Raw genomic sequence first — 14,574 nt, forward strand, 5'->3', positions numbered from 1 at the left:
CATTTAACCTCCACTACACAGAAAGTATTTAACTTGCTTTTTCACAAGCACAGAAATATTAATTGCCTTTCTGGCATAATGATTTTGAATGGTATCATCTTCACCAATATTGTTATGGTTTGTATATCTCCTAATAAAGTTTTCAGTGCCCTCCTTCCTGTTGTTCTCAGCTCTGTGTACACTTTCTCCCCATGTCATTTTTTCTCTGAAGTTTGTAGCATTCAACACTTTGGTGCAATCAGTGCTCCTCTTCCTTTCAATACGCTCTACATGTGTGTTCCAGGTACTTTGGCATGGGCAGCTGGAGGCTGGAAACACACACTATTCAGCCTGCCTGCCCCTCTTACACCTCACATTTTCCCTTATGCATTACAGAGATGCTCTACAGGAGCAGCTCCAGTGTGATTTTGTGGCCTGCAGCAGACACTGTCTCCCATCTCATTTTGGGCTCCAGCTATCAGCACACAGTCACAGAAAAAAAACCCAAGATCAGTTCTTTCCAAGTTTTCAACCTCTGAAATACCTAATGCCATTTTGACATAGTGACATCTCCTTCCCCTTTTGCCCACCTTGTCCATCTGACTTTCAGTATTTCCTAGTATTCCTACTAGATTTCAGAAACACCTTTAAGATCAATTCTGTATTTCTAACTGTTCTTGCTTATTATTCAGATTTCTCCTGCTGGTCTATAGGCAATTAAAGAATGCGTTCACTTTGTCTTTTGGTGCTCTGATTAATTTTTTCTCCCCTTAATGTCTTATTTCTGAACTAAACAATCACTTACTCTTGCCATTTGTTGTTGTTAGTGTAATGATCCCCTGACTAATCTCATTACATTTTCTCCCTGGAAGATTGTTTTCTTTCAGCTGGGTGGGAAGCACTGCCCTCATTGCACTCCCAGAAGGGAAGCAGTGATGCACAAAAGAAAGCTCTCCTCATTTATTTCTCCCCTTTATGTGACAGGGAGAAAATCCAAAACTATCATTCCTCTCCTTCAGGCTTATTTCAAATCACTCCTAGTTATCTGAAATCTGTGAATCTGAGAAGCTGCATCTTATACATGCTAAAGATCCTTATCAGCAGCTCTGGAAGCCAGCTAACCTGAGGGTATATGCACAACCTTGTGGGGCAGATGTAGGTTTCCCCCAGCCTCCAATCAAGGAGGCCAGGCACAAGCCAGTTCCAATCTGAAAGACAGATTACCATGCTACCTTGTCACCCTCTGTTACTGCTGGCCAGCAGTCACCTCCAAGCTACATTTCATATCTTGAAAACTCCCTCTGAAAATCCTCCATTTGCTACTGCTGTGTATCTGTTTGGATGTGCCTTTGGCACTTGACTCACATTCTAAGGCTCATTGCTCAGCTCTGTTTTCTCATTAATAGAAAAAGATTATCCATGCTGAGATTTCAAATGCTGGGACTAATCAAGGACCAGTGGCAGTTCCACAAAACCCCTCATCAAGTTACAGCCCAGAGAACCCATCTCTTAAGTCTGGTCAGAGGGCCTTGACATACGACCTGATGGACAAATAGAAATATCCCAAAGATTGGTGAAATGCCTGCTCACAAACTATTTTGCTTAAAATACAGGTTCTTCAGTCATGTTCCTTGCAAATATCCTCTCTAAAGCTAGAAAATCCTCTTGCATCAAGGAAAGGGTCAGTGCTACCCAGTGCAAAGCATTCCAGCCTACTGCAGCATTGCTCACTGCTGGATTAGTAACCTACTGTGTTTGTAAGTTTAAGTCTCTGCTATGTCTCTTACCAAATTATTTTTCTACCAGTCTTCAAATACCAGCCTGCCTAACTTGCTGTGTCTACTGTAACAGCTTCATTCTAGTGACAGAGGGCTAATCATTTGGCCACCAGGCTCCCTTGGAAAATTCTGCCAAGATACAGCAGGAACTGTCAGACATCCTTGAGTAAAATTTTGTTTGAAAATTAATCTATTTGCAGCAGTCTGTCAGATGCACCACTTCACTACATGGTACCCTTTTCTCCCTGGGTCTAATTTATATAAAACTGTAGTTAGAGGCACTACAAAGATGAAAAATAAATTGTGACAATAGCACTCCTAAGGGCAAACCAAGGAGGGCATCCAGAAACAACATACCTTTAGGTAAGTGGGCGTTGTAACTGTAAAGCTCAGCTTTAACTCTGTCTTAACCCTCAGGTACTGAGCACACTCTTTATAATGTTCACTATTTCCACTAAGCTGTGGCTAGATAGTGCAGGATTCAGCCTCTGAATAATCTAGATAGAACTGTGCTCTGCTGCTACTTTTAAAAGTTGCTGTGTCTTCAAAGTTGCAAAACTTTTCCATAATCCAAACTCTATTTCTCCTAAAAAAATGTATCAGGCTTGCAGAGAAGAAAGCAGAGAATGAAAACAGAGAAAATTTGTTTTATGGGAGAAGCAATAGCAAGTCAAATCCAAAATCTAATGGACTTTCTAAAAGGCTATTTTAAACAGAAATTCAAGCCTCTATCAGAAAGGAGAGCAGTACAATGACAAAAATTTTAACTTACTTTTCCTATTCAGAAATTTCTAGATAAACCCCAAACATTTATATATATATATACTGAAAGTATAAAAGAGTCTAATAACTACATTCCAGTAGAATTGTATCTAATATTATAATAAAAAGTCTAAACTCTTTTCAGCTGAGCTGAGATTCCAATTTTCTGCATCACTAGCAATGATAATGTTACACAAACAGTGTTCAATCATTAAATTAATTCCCATTAAATCAATGTCCTTAAAGGCCAAACAGTCCTTTAATAATTACCTGATTAAAGTGATGTTAGCATAACATATTAGTTATAATATATTTATAATTCCCTTCACAACAATAAATCGTTTCTTTCCACCCATCTTGCTGAAATGGTGGCAATAATGCAGGAGTTGGGAAGGGAAGCGTGTTGTATCACCATTTAGCAAATGGCTGTGGTCTAGCTTCTCCTGGTGTTTGTGATGCTTTAATTACACACATTAATCAGATTTTCATTCCTATTATGTAGTCTTTACAGGATGAAACTTCAAGACCTATAGGAATCAATTCCTGGCTTTTAGGCCTAGACCCATATGCCTAATGACTTATTTCAGATAATAAAATTTTTGCACTGGTCACATTCTGTCTTTCTGTGGAATTACAAAGTATATTTTCAATTGAAAAATCAAAGTTCACAAGAGATAAAAGAAAATGTTACAAACATTAGTGTGCATTAATATAGTGCCAATACATTACAGTAACTTGTGCAACATAATCAGAGAGGGAGGGGATGAGTTGCCTTTACAGTGCTTCTAAAAGTTCTGGAAAATGTATCACAAAGTATATTTTGTTTTTCTCTCCTGCTGCCATTACAAAAGAGAGGAATGACCTCATCTACAATGAAAATGGAGGCATCTACTAGTATTTGCTGAAGTTACTGGGAGCCCTTAGATGAATAATTACTAGTGTTATACTACATGTCTTGATATTTGAAAGTGCATCTTTTGATATCTGTAACTTTGACCACATTGGAACTGAGGCTTGCTGTCCACCTCTCATGAATCCATTGGCCAAAATATACTGTATTAATGCTGCTGAAATGCATTGGTTTATTAGAAGACAGCATGGTTTCAAATTTAATTTTGGGGTTACCAAATATAGGACCATTCAATTACATAATCATAAAATAACCGTGCAGTAAGCCTAGCAATCTCACCAACAGCTCTTTGCAGGAAAAAAAGAAAAAAACCTCTGATCAGATAATTCTTTGTTGCCACTTTCAAAACAGAGGACAATAATTTTACAGATTATAATTATTAATATACACACACACACAGACAAACAGATTAGAGCTCAATGTGCATTTTCAAGAAACACAGGGAGCCTCTGGGGTTGCTCTTCAGGAGCACTGTGATGTGATGTGTGCTTTTAAGGTGGCACTTGACTGCATGCCTGTGAGAAAGCACTATTTGCAGCCAGTGGGAATGCATTAAAGTGATATATGCTTGCTATTATTTTAGAGGATATTGGCAGTGGATCGTAACAAATAACCTTTGCACACTGGCAACATTTAGATCAGATTTCAAGAGATGCTGAGACCAAATCTCTCAATTACTGAAGGCTGGATTCAAACGCTGTGAAGCCGCAAGCAATCAGCCACAATTATCATCTCTTGTACATATTCATAAGAGGCTAAGTAGATAATGTGTGTGTTACTGCCACATATAGTTTGCTCAGTCTGGTCTTTCTGTACACTACAGACAGGGTTGTGTGTAGCACCTTCAGGGAGAGCAGAAAGAGCTGTGCACAATGGACTGAAAACAGACCATCTGTACGTCAAATTAACATTAAGCTAAACAGTGTCATTAATGAGGTATTGAAGTGTGGCTTCAGCTAAGAGCCTGTCAGAGAAGACATTATTAATATGGGGGAGAGAGTCCCTTTTGGCTGAAATTGAGCAACAGTGAATTGAGCAAAACACAAAACAATGCATTGTGACCAGAAAGACAAACACTTATTACAGAAAAGCCCCCACATCTTTTGACAAGTAGTTTTCCCCATAATCTTTTTACCTCTACATAGTTCTCTGACTCAAGATTTTAGGGGGTGAAGGGATTTTAAAAAAGGATTACACACCAAAAAATATGTTTTTGCTTGAATCTTAAAAGAATTATAAACTCTTTTATAAATCTGTTCATCCAAGTTTTCCAAGCATCCATCAGTAGAGAGTGACCCCTGACTACTTCAGAGACAAGTGAATCACAGGCATCTCAGATAACTTAGTTCAGTTTTCATGTCACTAATTCTAGTTATCCTTTAATTATCAGAATGCTTCTCTGCAATGAACTCCTAACCTTATAGAATTCAATCATCACCAGTGCAGGAGCTCTAATTATGTTCCTAAATAACATGTCTTAAAATTTAGACTAAAATTCCGCTTCAGGTACATCCTGCAATGTTGTTATCAAAGTGATCTTTAAAACTCAGATGACCTAATGTAGTATTATGACAGTGAACAGAGGACAGAATGAAACCTTCATCCTTTTACGTTTCACAGAGAAAAATGCTATAATGTCATTTATTGATGAAAATCACTAATATGAATGCTTATGTTTGAAAGTCGAATAACCTGGCTTTCACTGCAAATCAGCTATCACCCTGCTTAAGATCACAACTCAGGTTTTTCAGAAGTGAAAAGTGGCTTCAAAGGTGACTTTACAGGATAGTGAGGATTTTCCTCTTTGGGGATATAGAAATAAAAGAAGCCATTGTAAGAATGAGGTACATGCTTATGGCTAAAAATGTTCTATTAGCAAGTATATCTGGGCATGAACAGCGAACACCCCACTCAACAGATTTATTATCACTGTTCCTTAACAGCCTGTTTGCAGAAAGAAGACTTTCTTTCCCCTTCATCCCTACCTTTACTCTGTCCTAGTGTCGGGGAAGACAAGACTTCAGTTAAAACCACCCATGTTCCTTCATCTCCCTTTTTCCTGGTAGGTGAGGTATTTCACATTTTTAACCCAGCCTAGATAAAAATTAAACAGCAGGAGATTCCTACAACAGGATGCTGCTATAATGAAGGTAATCCCCTTAATCTGTATGATTGGAAGCTGACTAAATTAAAAAAAATACAAAGAAACCCCCCCAACAGCCCTCATTTTGCTCTCATTTTACCATATATGTTGAGACTGGTCCTTCATCTCAACAATCAGGGAAAGGAACAGGTTAGTTAAAAAAAAAAAAAAAAAAAAAAATTGATAGCATTTTCTGTTTCCTTTCTACATTAATTTTGGTCTACTCCTTTTATAAACACTTTAATACTACAAGAGGTCTGAGGAGAAAACCCTCTGCTGAAGAAGGGAGACTTTCCTGCCAGCAGCTTGAAAACCTCTGCTACTCCTGTCTTTACAGCTTTCAGGCAATTTTCCTGGCACCTACCCACCAGTTGATGTTGTGGAGTGGATCTGCTTGGGTGGATGCAGCTATGGCACAGATGTTGCAGAGGAGGGACTCCTCACAGGGCAGAAAAGCAACAGAAGACTACCATGGGTTCCCTCTAAAACCCGTGTTTATCTGGTACCTTGGGCACCTTCAGCTGAAAAAGACTAATCAGTTTGTGGATGAAACTGCTGGCATCCCAAGCAGAGGGGGAGTATTTTTAATAAAGCTAAAACTCACTTCTCACTTCCTCCCTACCTTAAACAGCTGAAGTTGTCAATTGAAGTGTAAACTCCTGTGCAGGCATATCAAATGGCAGGACATGTAACACTTGCCTTTTTAACTTCTTTGAAAATAAAAATGGGGGTTAATGGGAGTTATGTTGTTCCTCCATGCAAGAGTCATTAGCCAGTTCCTGACTAAATGGTTCTTCCTTGTTTCCTCAATTAAATGTATATTATACACCGGTAAACCCTGAAAAGTCAAAATAGGTTACCTAATCTGAATCTAACTTATTCATTCTTTGCGGAATTACAGCATACAGTCATATTAGAAATTACAACAATTAAAGAAACTGTTCCGAGTAAAATATTCACCTTCAGATGTTTTTGAAAGAACACAGAATGATGGACAGTTGCCATGACATCCGAGTCTACTTTCCTTTTGCCTCACTTGGTCTTGATCAGGGTTTACACTACAGCCAGCCAGGCATTACCTTCTCACAGTCAATCAGAGCTAGTCCTAGGCAATTAAGTTAGCTTTTGGGCTTTCACACTGCCACTCATTCTCCACCTCCTCACAGACTGTATATCAGATACAAAATCTCTAAATATACTGCCTCAGGTACCCAGTGCTATTACTCAAGCAACCACGTGCAGAGAAGATGTAGAAATGCATTATTTAAGCTGCCTCTGAGAACTGCCTGAATCTTAACTTCAAATTTAGAGGAAAATCCAAGCATATCCCCTGGTAGTTTCACACCAGTGATATCACATTGCTGCAAACAAATGCTCTCACTACTGAACATTTTACTTGGAGCATGGTTATTCCATGGAGTTACAGTTTCAAAAAGAGACAATCAAATAAACCTCTGAAAGGATGTAAAGCTACATCCAAGGCTTACAAACATGTACTGCATACATGACAGCAGCTCCCAGTACACGCTGTCAGTTCCAGCGATTGTTTGTGGTTTCCAAAGACATTTGAGACACAGGACACAATTGCCAAAGTGTACTCATTTTTGGATGCTGTCAAGATGGCTGGCCAAACCACTGAGACATGCAAAAGGAGCTTGGGTACCACAGGGCTGCTGTGCCCATTTCAGAGAGATGATTTTATGAAGGCAAATATACTTACTGATACACTAGCCTAGCTTTACTCAAAATAACATGACAATTTGTGGGGGGGGGGTGTCGTATTTTAAGGTGGAACTATCATTCCACAAATAAATCTCCTGGTGCATGTAGTTTGTTTCCTAACTTGTTTGGTGGCTGACTTTTCATTTTCCCATCTCAGTGCTGTGCATTTTAGGCTCAGCAAGTCTGTTTCCCTTGCTACATGAATATGTCAAGACTGGCATTAGTTAGAAGAGCAATTAAAATTCTTAATTAATGAGACTGGCATTTAAGTTTTGCCTCCTATCAGAAGACATAAAATTCGTTTTTATAAAGGAAGATGGGTAATATCTCAATTTTAAAACTAAGGGGCGATATCTAAGATATCAAATAATGTTTCTGTGGTCAGTTAGCAGAGAAATGTACAGACCACTCAACAGGAACTAGGTCCCAGTCCTAAAGACTTTATACTGGATCTTTTTTGTATTTCTAAACATAGATGCCCCCTAAAAATAAATCACGTTTCACCACTAAATATCATATGTGAAGATACAAGTAATTTCTAACAGAATTCTTCCAGAATGATTCTAGAGTCTTCATCTGAATATTAAATATTTGATTGTTGTACAGTTAATTAAGAGAAAATGTCACTAGGAAAGGATGTTGCTACAGCATAATGGTTTCCTGCTGATAGGGATATGCCAAGAGTGAGATAAGCAAGATGGAGTAATTTATTAAGCAACAGCAGACTCCAGGCAGTGCATTTCAGAAGGATTATATCACACCTTGGGTGGTAATACAAGGAAGAAGACTGAGAATTCTGAGCAGCTTTAACCATCTGAGAAGTATTATAATGACTTTGAAGTGCTGAAGCTTGGAGGCTATTTTATTGCTCCTATGAAATGTAATTTACACAAGGCAAACAGTAAGATTTGTTCATTTGCCAGGTATTAGCAGCATAATTGGCCATTACTGACACCACTGATGACCAATCAAAACCTCCAGTTGTGACCAGCATTTTAAACAAATATAAGGGGATAAAAAAATGTCCCACCAGTGGTGCTTTAACATCATCCATTTCATAACTTTTCTAGGTTAAGCAAGTGTATTAAGATCTCTAAAGAAAATTATATTTTTGCAGCTAATCCTTCAAGTGCTCATTTTCCTATGGTCAAATTCTATTTATAAAACTATTATGAATATTTATTTCATTGCAATCACTAAGAAGTGATTAAATCTTGAATGATTCAGCCATTTAAAAGATATTTTCTATTATGGCAAAAAGACTCAAGCCCAAACAAAACAGAGCCTTGCATCTTTACCTGCATAATCTAAAATCCTGTCAGGGCAATTCAGAAATAACTTCTCCTACAGAAAAATCCAAAGCAAAATGAGCAGAGTGTGATAAGATAGAGAGAAAGTCTTTTATGGTGTCTTTCATATCAAATACAAAACATTTTAGTTTTTACTAACTTCATTATTTTGTCAACATTCAATTGAAATCTATTATACTAAGTTAGCTCATCACTGAATTCTGAAGCAAAATTTGATAGGCTGCCTTCAAAACAAAATCCCCAAAAATATCCTTCTGCAAGTCCTTGGGAAAAAAATTATGCAGCATTTTACCTGTATCAAAAACAGATCTATTATACAAAAAGAGTTGGCAGTAACTCTAGATCTTGAACTTCTGTTTCTTAAATCATTGATTTTCTCCAGTGCTGGAGAGAGCAGAGTGCTCCCTAGAGTGTTTTGTAACAAGAGCCCCTAACAGGAAGCTAATAGAAAACATTCAGGAGATTAAACTAGGTTCTCAGCAAGTGTAAAAGTCATCAGACTATAGCAGCAACTTGATTCAGTTGATCTCAATGAAGAATTTAGTAAAGTTTTTAGAAACCCCAAATTTCTTCTTGGAGAGTTCATTTTGCCTATACTGGCAGATTCTAATAATGGCAAAATTTGAGGGAGTAGCAGCAATACCATAGATCAAGAGAAGAAAAACTGTGGTTGTATAGAGTAGCACAAAATCTGAGCAAAGACTACATAATATATCATTATTCATATATCACTCAGACTCTCTGAAGTAGAAAGGGCCCTTGTCCAAACACACTGTGCCCAATCAGGGCTGCCTAGAGCAAAATTTCTGTCCAATTGTCAAAGATAATATTCAAAAGAAGCAAAATGCAGGGCTTTAGCCACTCGGTTTTCTAGGATGAGCAAAAGGAAAAGAACAAATTCAGAAGCTGTGACATTAAATTTCAACACGACTGCAATCCTCCACAGTCTGGATTTATGACTTTGCTTCATCTTTAGATGAATAGACAACTCAGAGACAATAGATATTATCTTAACGACTCATGCCTGGATTTTGACTTCAGAGTCAGAAGCATTTGCTTTTAATATAATTTACAGCAGCATGGCTAAGATCACCTAAAAGTCTCTGCCTTCTTAGTGGTCACAGTACACTGCAGATTCAGTGGGTATATAGGGTAGGAAGCCAAAGCATTCCAGTGCACTGACAGCCCATTTTTTTTTTTAAAAAATTTTTATAATGAAGGGCTTGAACATAGAATAAAAAACTCCCTTTGCATTTTATACACTTTTATATTGAGTTACCTTGCGGCTTTATCCTCATGTATCTTAAATAAAGAATGTAAATTATTTTGACCTATCTCAGTAATGAATGAACATCAAATAAAAAGGGAAACTCAAAATGTATCTCCACATTACCAGTCTCAAAATGGTGCCTAGGGTGGTCACTGAAATATGGAGGGAAGAAAGTGAAAGGCACATTCAAGACCTAACTTTAAGTGATACACGTAGCAGTCACATTAAGTTTTGGTCTACCTTTAAGGAAGCAACTAAAAATACTTACATTTTATAACTGAGTATGACAGTAATTATAGACCTGCCTTAAAAACCATTGGATAGATCTGTGTTGGCTTTTTTCTGTAGACAATGACAGTATTTTTCATTGGTGTTTCAAAAATTGAAAAGGGTTAAAACTTGTTCATAGCATTTGAACAAGACATCAGAGTCAAGGCTGAACAAAAGTTAAAAGGGATGAAGTGAACTAAAGTTACTTGCTGAAATCTGCCAAGGTTTTAACTATTTTAGAAGAAATGAGTTCTTTGTTTAAATCATAATAGGTTATGAGTTTCCTTAAAGAATGACGTGTATTTTCACAGCAGAGGGCTCTTTTGTCTTCAGAGCCTTGGCAAGTCTGAAGCCAGTGCGCATCCTTGCAAATTTTTCCTCTAGAGGAAAGAAAGAGAAGATGATGCCACAAATCACTTGCTAGCCCCAAACAAAGAATCTAGAACTATCAAAGCACAAGCAATCCTTGGTTCACACCACTTTCTGTCAGCACAGGGCATAAAAGCATCTTTGGCTCTATGTTTTGATAACAGAAATGAGTACCTTGTCATGCTTTAAATCACTGCTGGAAGATTTCTTGAGTGAACATGACAGTATTTGAAATGCTCCATGCTGCTACACTTAAGATTTGCCAATCAGAATTAATAGCAACAGATTTACTGTTCCAAAACAAATGAAAAGCTGCAGTTTTTCAGCTGAATGAAGAGCTGGTGAATGAAAACAGAGGCAAAATCACCACAATAGCCAGTTACCCTGTCAATGAAAGTAATTTTAATTTGTCTGTATTCACAAGGATTAGTAAACAATAACACTTCAGCTAATAGAGTTTTTGTTATATTCAAATTGAATGTGAAATACAGGCTGACATTATAAATGGATCCCTTACTCTTTTACACTGAATTTCTGAGTTCTTTTGAGTCTTTATGCCTATATCAGACAGTAAGTGTCATGTATTTTGGTATAAATTCTTTTCAATATGTTTAATTTTTCCTTCTAGCTTATTCAGGACAGTTCTGCTTGTTGTCTGAAGGAGAACAAAGCTATAGATACATGTCTATAGCTTTCTCTCACTCCGTAGGAGCCAAGCGAATATTTTCCATTATTCTGGTGAATTCTGTAGAGTTGTGTTGAAAATCCACATGGTAGAGTGATAAGGTGTCTCTCTGTAAATAATCCCTCCCACCTTCCCAGTTCTGTGAATTTCTTCTTCTGAAGTTGCACAACTGTTTTGGTGCCCCCAGATGCTTAGTACCACCAGCATTTGGTTTTACTGAGTGGCACCTCATGTGTGACGTTTGTTACCACAGGGAGTGGACGCAGATTGCTCAAATAAATTCCTTTTCTTTCTTTCCTTCCTTCCCCCTCCCCTTCTCCCCCTACTGAATTCTGCTATTTTTGCCACCTGGTCCTCTTTCTTTACATCTAACTTCTTTGTCAATTTCATGCTGAATTCAAGGTTTCTCTCTGAGCCCTCCTTAAACACCCATTTTCATTGATTGGTGAAAAAATAATTTTCTTTTTAAGCTAACAGAGCATCTATCCAAGGGCTCCCTTGTGGGCTACTCCTCTGGACCTATGAGTTAGGAAATTTCAGGAAATCAGAAAACACAAACTTTCTTGGATAAACATGAGGCAAACAATTCATGTAACAATTGTTCAGACTCAGGTGTGTTAAACCAGTTGTGCCTCCTCTGAACCTTAGCTGGGAAGTCTCCTACAGAGCTTTTAGGGATTCCTGTCGGGAGTACAGCAAGGATGCTAAGGATAACTTGTGTGGAATGACTCACATTCAATGCAAGTGATAATTTTAAAAGAAATGTCTCTACGTGTTTAAAATCACATTGAATGTCTCAGCTTAAGTTTAAGCTTTTCTTCTTTTTTTTTGTATAGTGCCATTTTAGCTTTTTTTTCCCCCCCATTCTAGGAGTTTCATAATTGGCTTTCATGGATTCCATTAGCTTTTATGGAAGTCATCTGACTGTTTTGAAAAAAGAATAATGTAATGCTAAATCACATGTTGCCAGTGTTGCATAAATATGACACCTTTACCTACAGTGCTCCCTCCAAATTCAGGTTAAAATACAAAGAACTGTCTGTGGGTTTGGGGCCTAGTGGCCATGGCTCTTTGTAGAGCAGATGCTCTGTGAAATTAAAACAGGTGTACCTGCAGTGCCAGCAGTGACTGAGGAACAATTACATGGATAAGCAAGAAGACGTTCATTCTGTTTTGTTGTCGAGTGTTATTATCTAAACCCCCCCTTGCTCTTATGTTAAGCTGTGTTTTTTACTCCACTTTGCATTACAACCTCAACTTGTAGACCAGAATTCTAAGCAACATATACCCAGCCAGGATCTGCATTCCCTGACTTCTTTAGGATGCATGGCTAAAACTCTGCCAGAAGAGCTGGAAGAGTGAAGGACTTGGGAATATAAGCAGAATTGAGGACCAGCCTGGGCTACACCAGATGGTAGATGGGATTGAGAAAGCAGTCAGGAAGGCCAGAGAAGCTTGAATCTAAACATTATATAGGAAAATTGAAATAAATCAGAAGAGGGAGGAAAGAACATCAGACATAGTAAGATCGTTTAGCACTGCAGACTAGTCTAAACTTAGTTCAAAATCCAAATCCCAGCATTCTCTGTCTGATCATGTAAGAACTTGATAATAGTTGATAATATAGAATAATTCTCCAGCAACTGATGAGCAATGCTTTTTTTCCCTCAGAGGAAAATCACCTTTCTGTAATAACAAAACAAATCACCAACTAGCACATGGTGCTCTGAACTTCTCAGGATTCCCATACAGGGCAGCCAAATATCCAGGAAATCTTTTAGCACAAGGCTTTCCAGTGCTCCCAGTTCCTTGTGGGCTGTGTGAGGGAGGCAGGGGAGAGGAAGGTCTCTACAGTAATGGGGAAGATATATAGATTTTATGTAACCAATATATAAAATAGGTTATATGTTTTATAATAAATATAACCTCCCTCTATAATAATATAACTCCCTCTGTCTCTTACCTTGTTGCACAAAGGATCCATAGACAAACCACATGGAGTTGTAGAGAGTTGTAGACGTCATGGATCCCATCTGAAGGCGCGGGGGGTTGAGCCAGTTCAAGAGGTAGACCAGGAGCCCCACTAAGAGCACCGTGCCAGCAATGCAGGCCCACAGGGAGAGGTCAAAGGGGGCCAGGCAGGCAAACATGTCCACTGTCTTCTCTGCCTTCCGCAGCAGCACGCCCACCGAGTAGTCCATGTAACGTGTTGTGAAGTCCACCACGTTCTCCCTGTCCGGGGTGATGGTTAGGGCAGAGATCCCGATGTCAGCTCTCTGAGGAGAGGAAGGAAAAAAAACCCAGTGTAGGTAGCAGCTATGAAAAAGGTTGTAAAAAGTCAAACAAGTTCCTCTGTGATTTATAGCAGCTAAGTTTAAGGAGAATCAGATGCCTAGACCAAAGTCTTCAGCATCACACATGTGAGCACAGAAAGGTGACTAAGGCTTGAGCAGGGTAGATCAACCATCTGTCTTAGTTTCTGCAAGCAAACCTCACTTGGTGGACTTTGGCACATCAGCTCTCCTTGTTGTTGTTTTCCAAGAAACCAAAATACTACAAATACAGGTAATATCAGCAGGAAATCTACTTCTGGTCATTTTTGTCACCCTGGCTTACTAAAGCCATTGCTGCCATTGCGGCAAAAGTCAAATTTTGTGCATAGCATATCCAATCATAGGAAATTAGTTGCCTGATAGAGCCAAATTTATAAACTATTTTCATGATTTGATGATCATCACAAAGGGCTACTACCCTAGGAGCACCTGAAATTCCATAAAACATCAATTTTATCTGCAGAGTCTAAAGTGCAGAAGGGCAGATTCTGCACGCAGCTCCTTTACAATTAATTCCTCTGTCCTCCTGATAAGGAATTCCTCCAGCAATGCCAACCTGTCCTACAGCTAGCCTGGACTTGCTTTGTGCCATTTCCATTTTTCCTTTTTTGTAATTTAAAGAACACATTTTGGATGAAAAGAGAATGAGTAACATTTCTTGATCTAATCCTTGTACTTCACAGTATGTTATAGGTCTCCAGGGACAACAGGCACAAGTACAGCAGGTGCTACTTTACTTTTTGCAGGTACAACTAGAGCTTCACTGAAAACAAGGAAGGTTATTTAAAGCAGACATATGAATACTATTTTTAAAAGCCTAAATACTGAGCAATAAGACTGTGAATTCTAGATGTTTTAATATGACAAAAGAGTACTGAAAATATTTAAACTTCTACTACCTTGACTTAATCCATTTTTGTTCTGCCTAAAGCAGTGTGTGATCCTTTGGAAGGGGGTGAGGCGAGCACAAGAAATTGAGAGTACTCAGTAAAGTTATATTAACTCTGTTGAATTTCTTTCTTCTTGCCCAGAGAAGGCAGAGA

At 38.3% G+C, this 14,574-nt stretch overlaps 1 protein-coding gene across 7 annotated transcripts in view; it reads right to left on the reverse strand.

Moving 5' to 3' along the window:
- The window catches only part of GRID2 (glutamate ionotropic receptor delta type subunit 2), a 672,274-nt gene that overhangs the window by 105,105 nt on the left and 552,595 nt on the right, over positions 1-14,574 (reverse strand). For all 7 annotated transcript variants that reach the window (XR_002864118.2, XM_023925816.2, XM_086888568.1 and 4 more), the window contains one exon: positions 13,162-13,474. Coding sequence is in view for 6 of the 7 variants with exons in the window: in XM_023925816.2 (XP_023781584.1) it covers positions 13,162-13,474 (313 nt within the window). In the remaining variant the exon portion in view is untranslated. The remainder of the gene's footprint in view (positions 1-13,161; positions 13,475-14,574) is intronic.

This window comes from Cyanistes caeruleus, chromosome 5 (assembly GCF_971803275.1).
Source record: "Cyanistes caeruleus chromosome 5, bCyaCae1.hap1.1, whole genome shotgun sequence".
Taxonomy (NCBI): Eukaryota; Metazoa; Chordata; class Aves; order Passeriformes; family Paridae; genus Cyanistes; species Cyanistes caeruleus.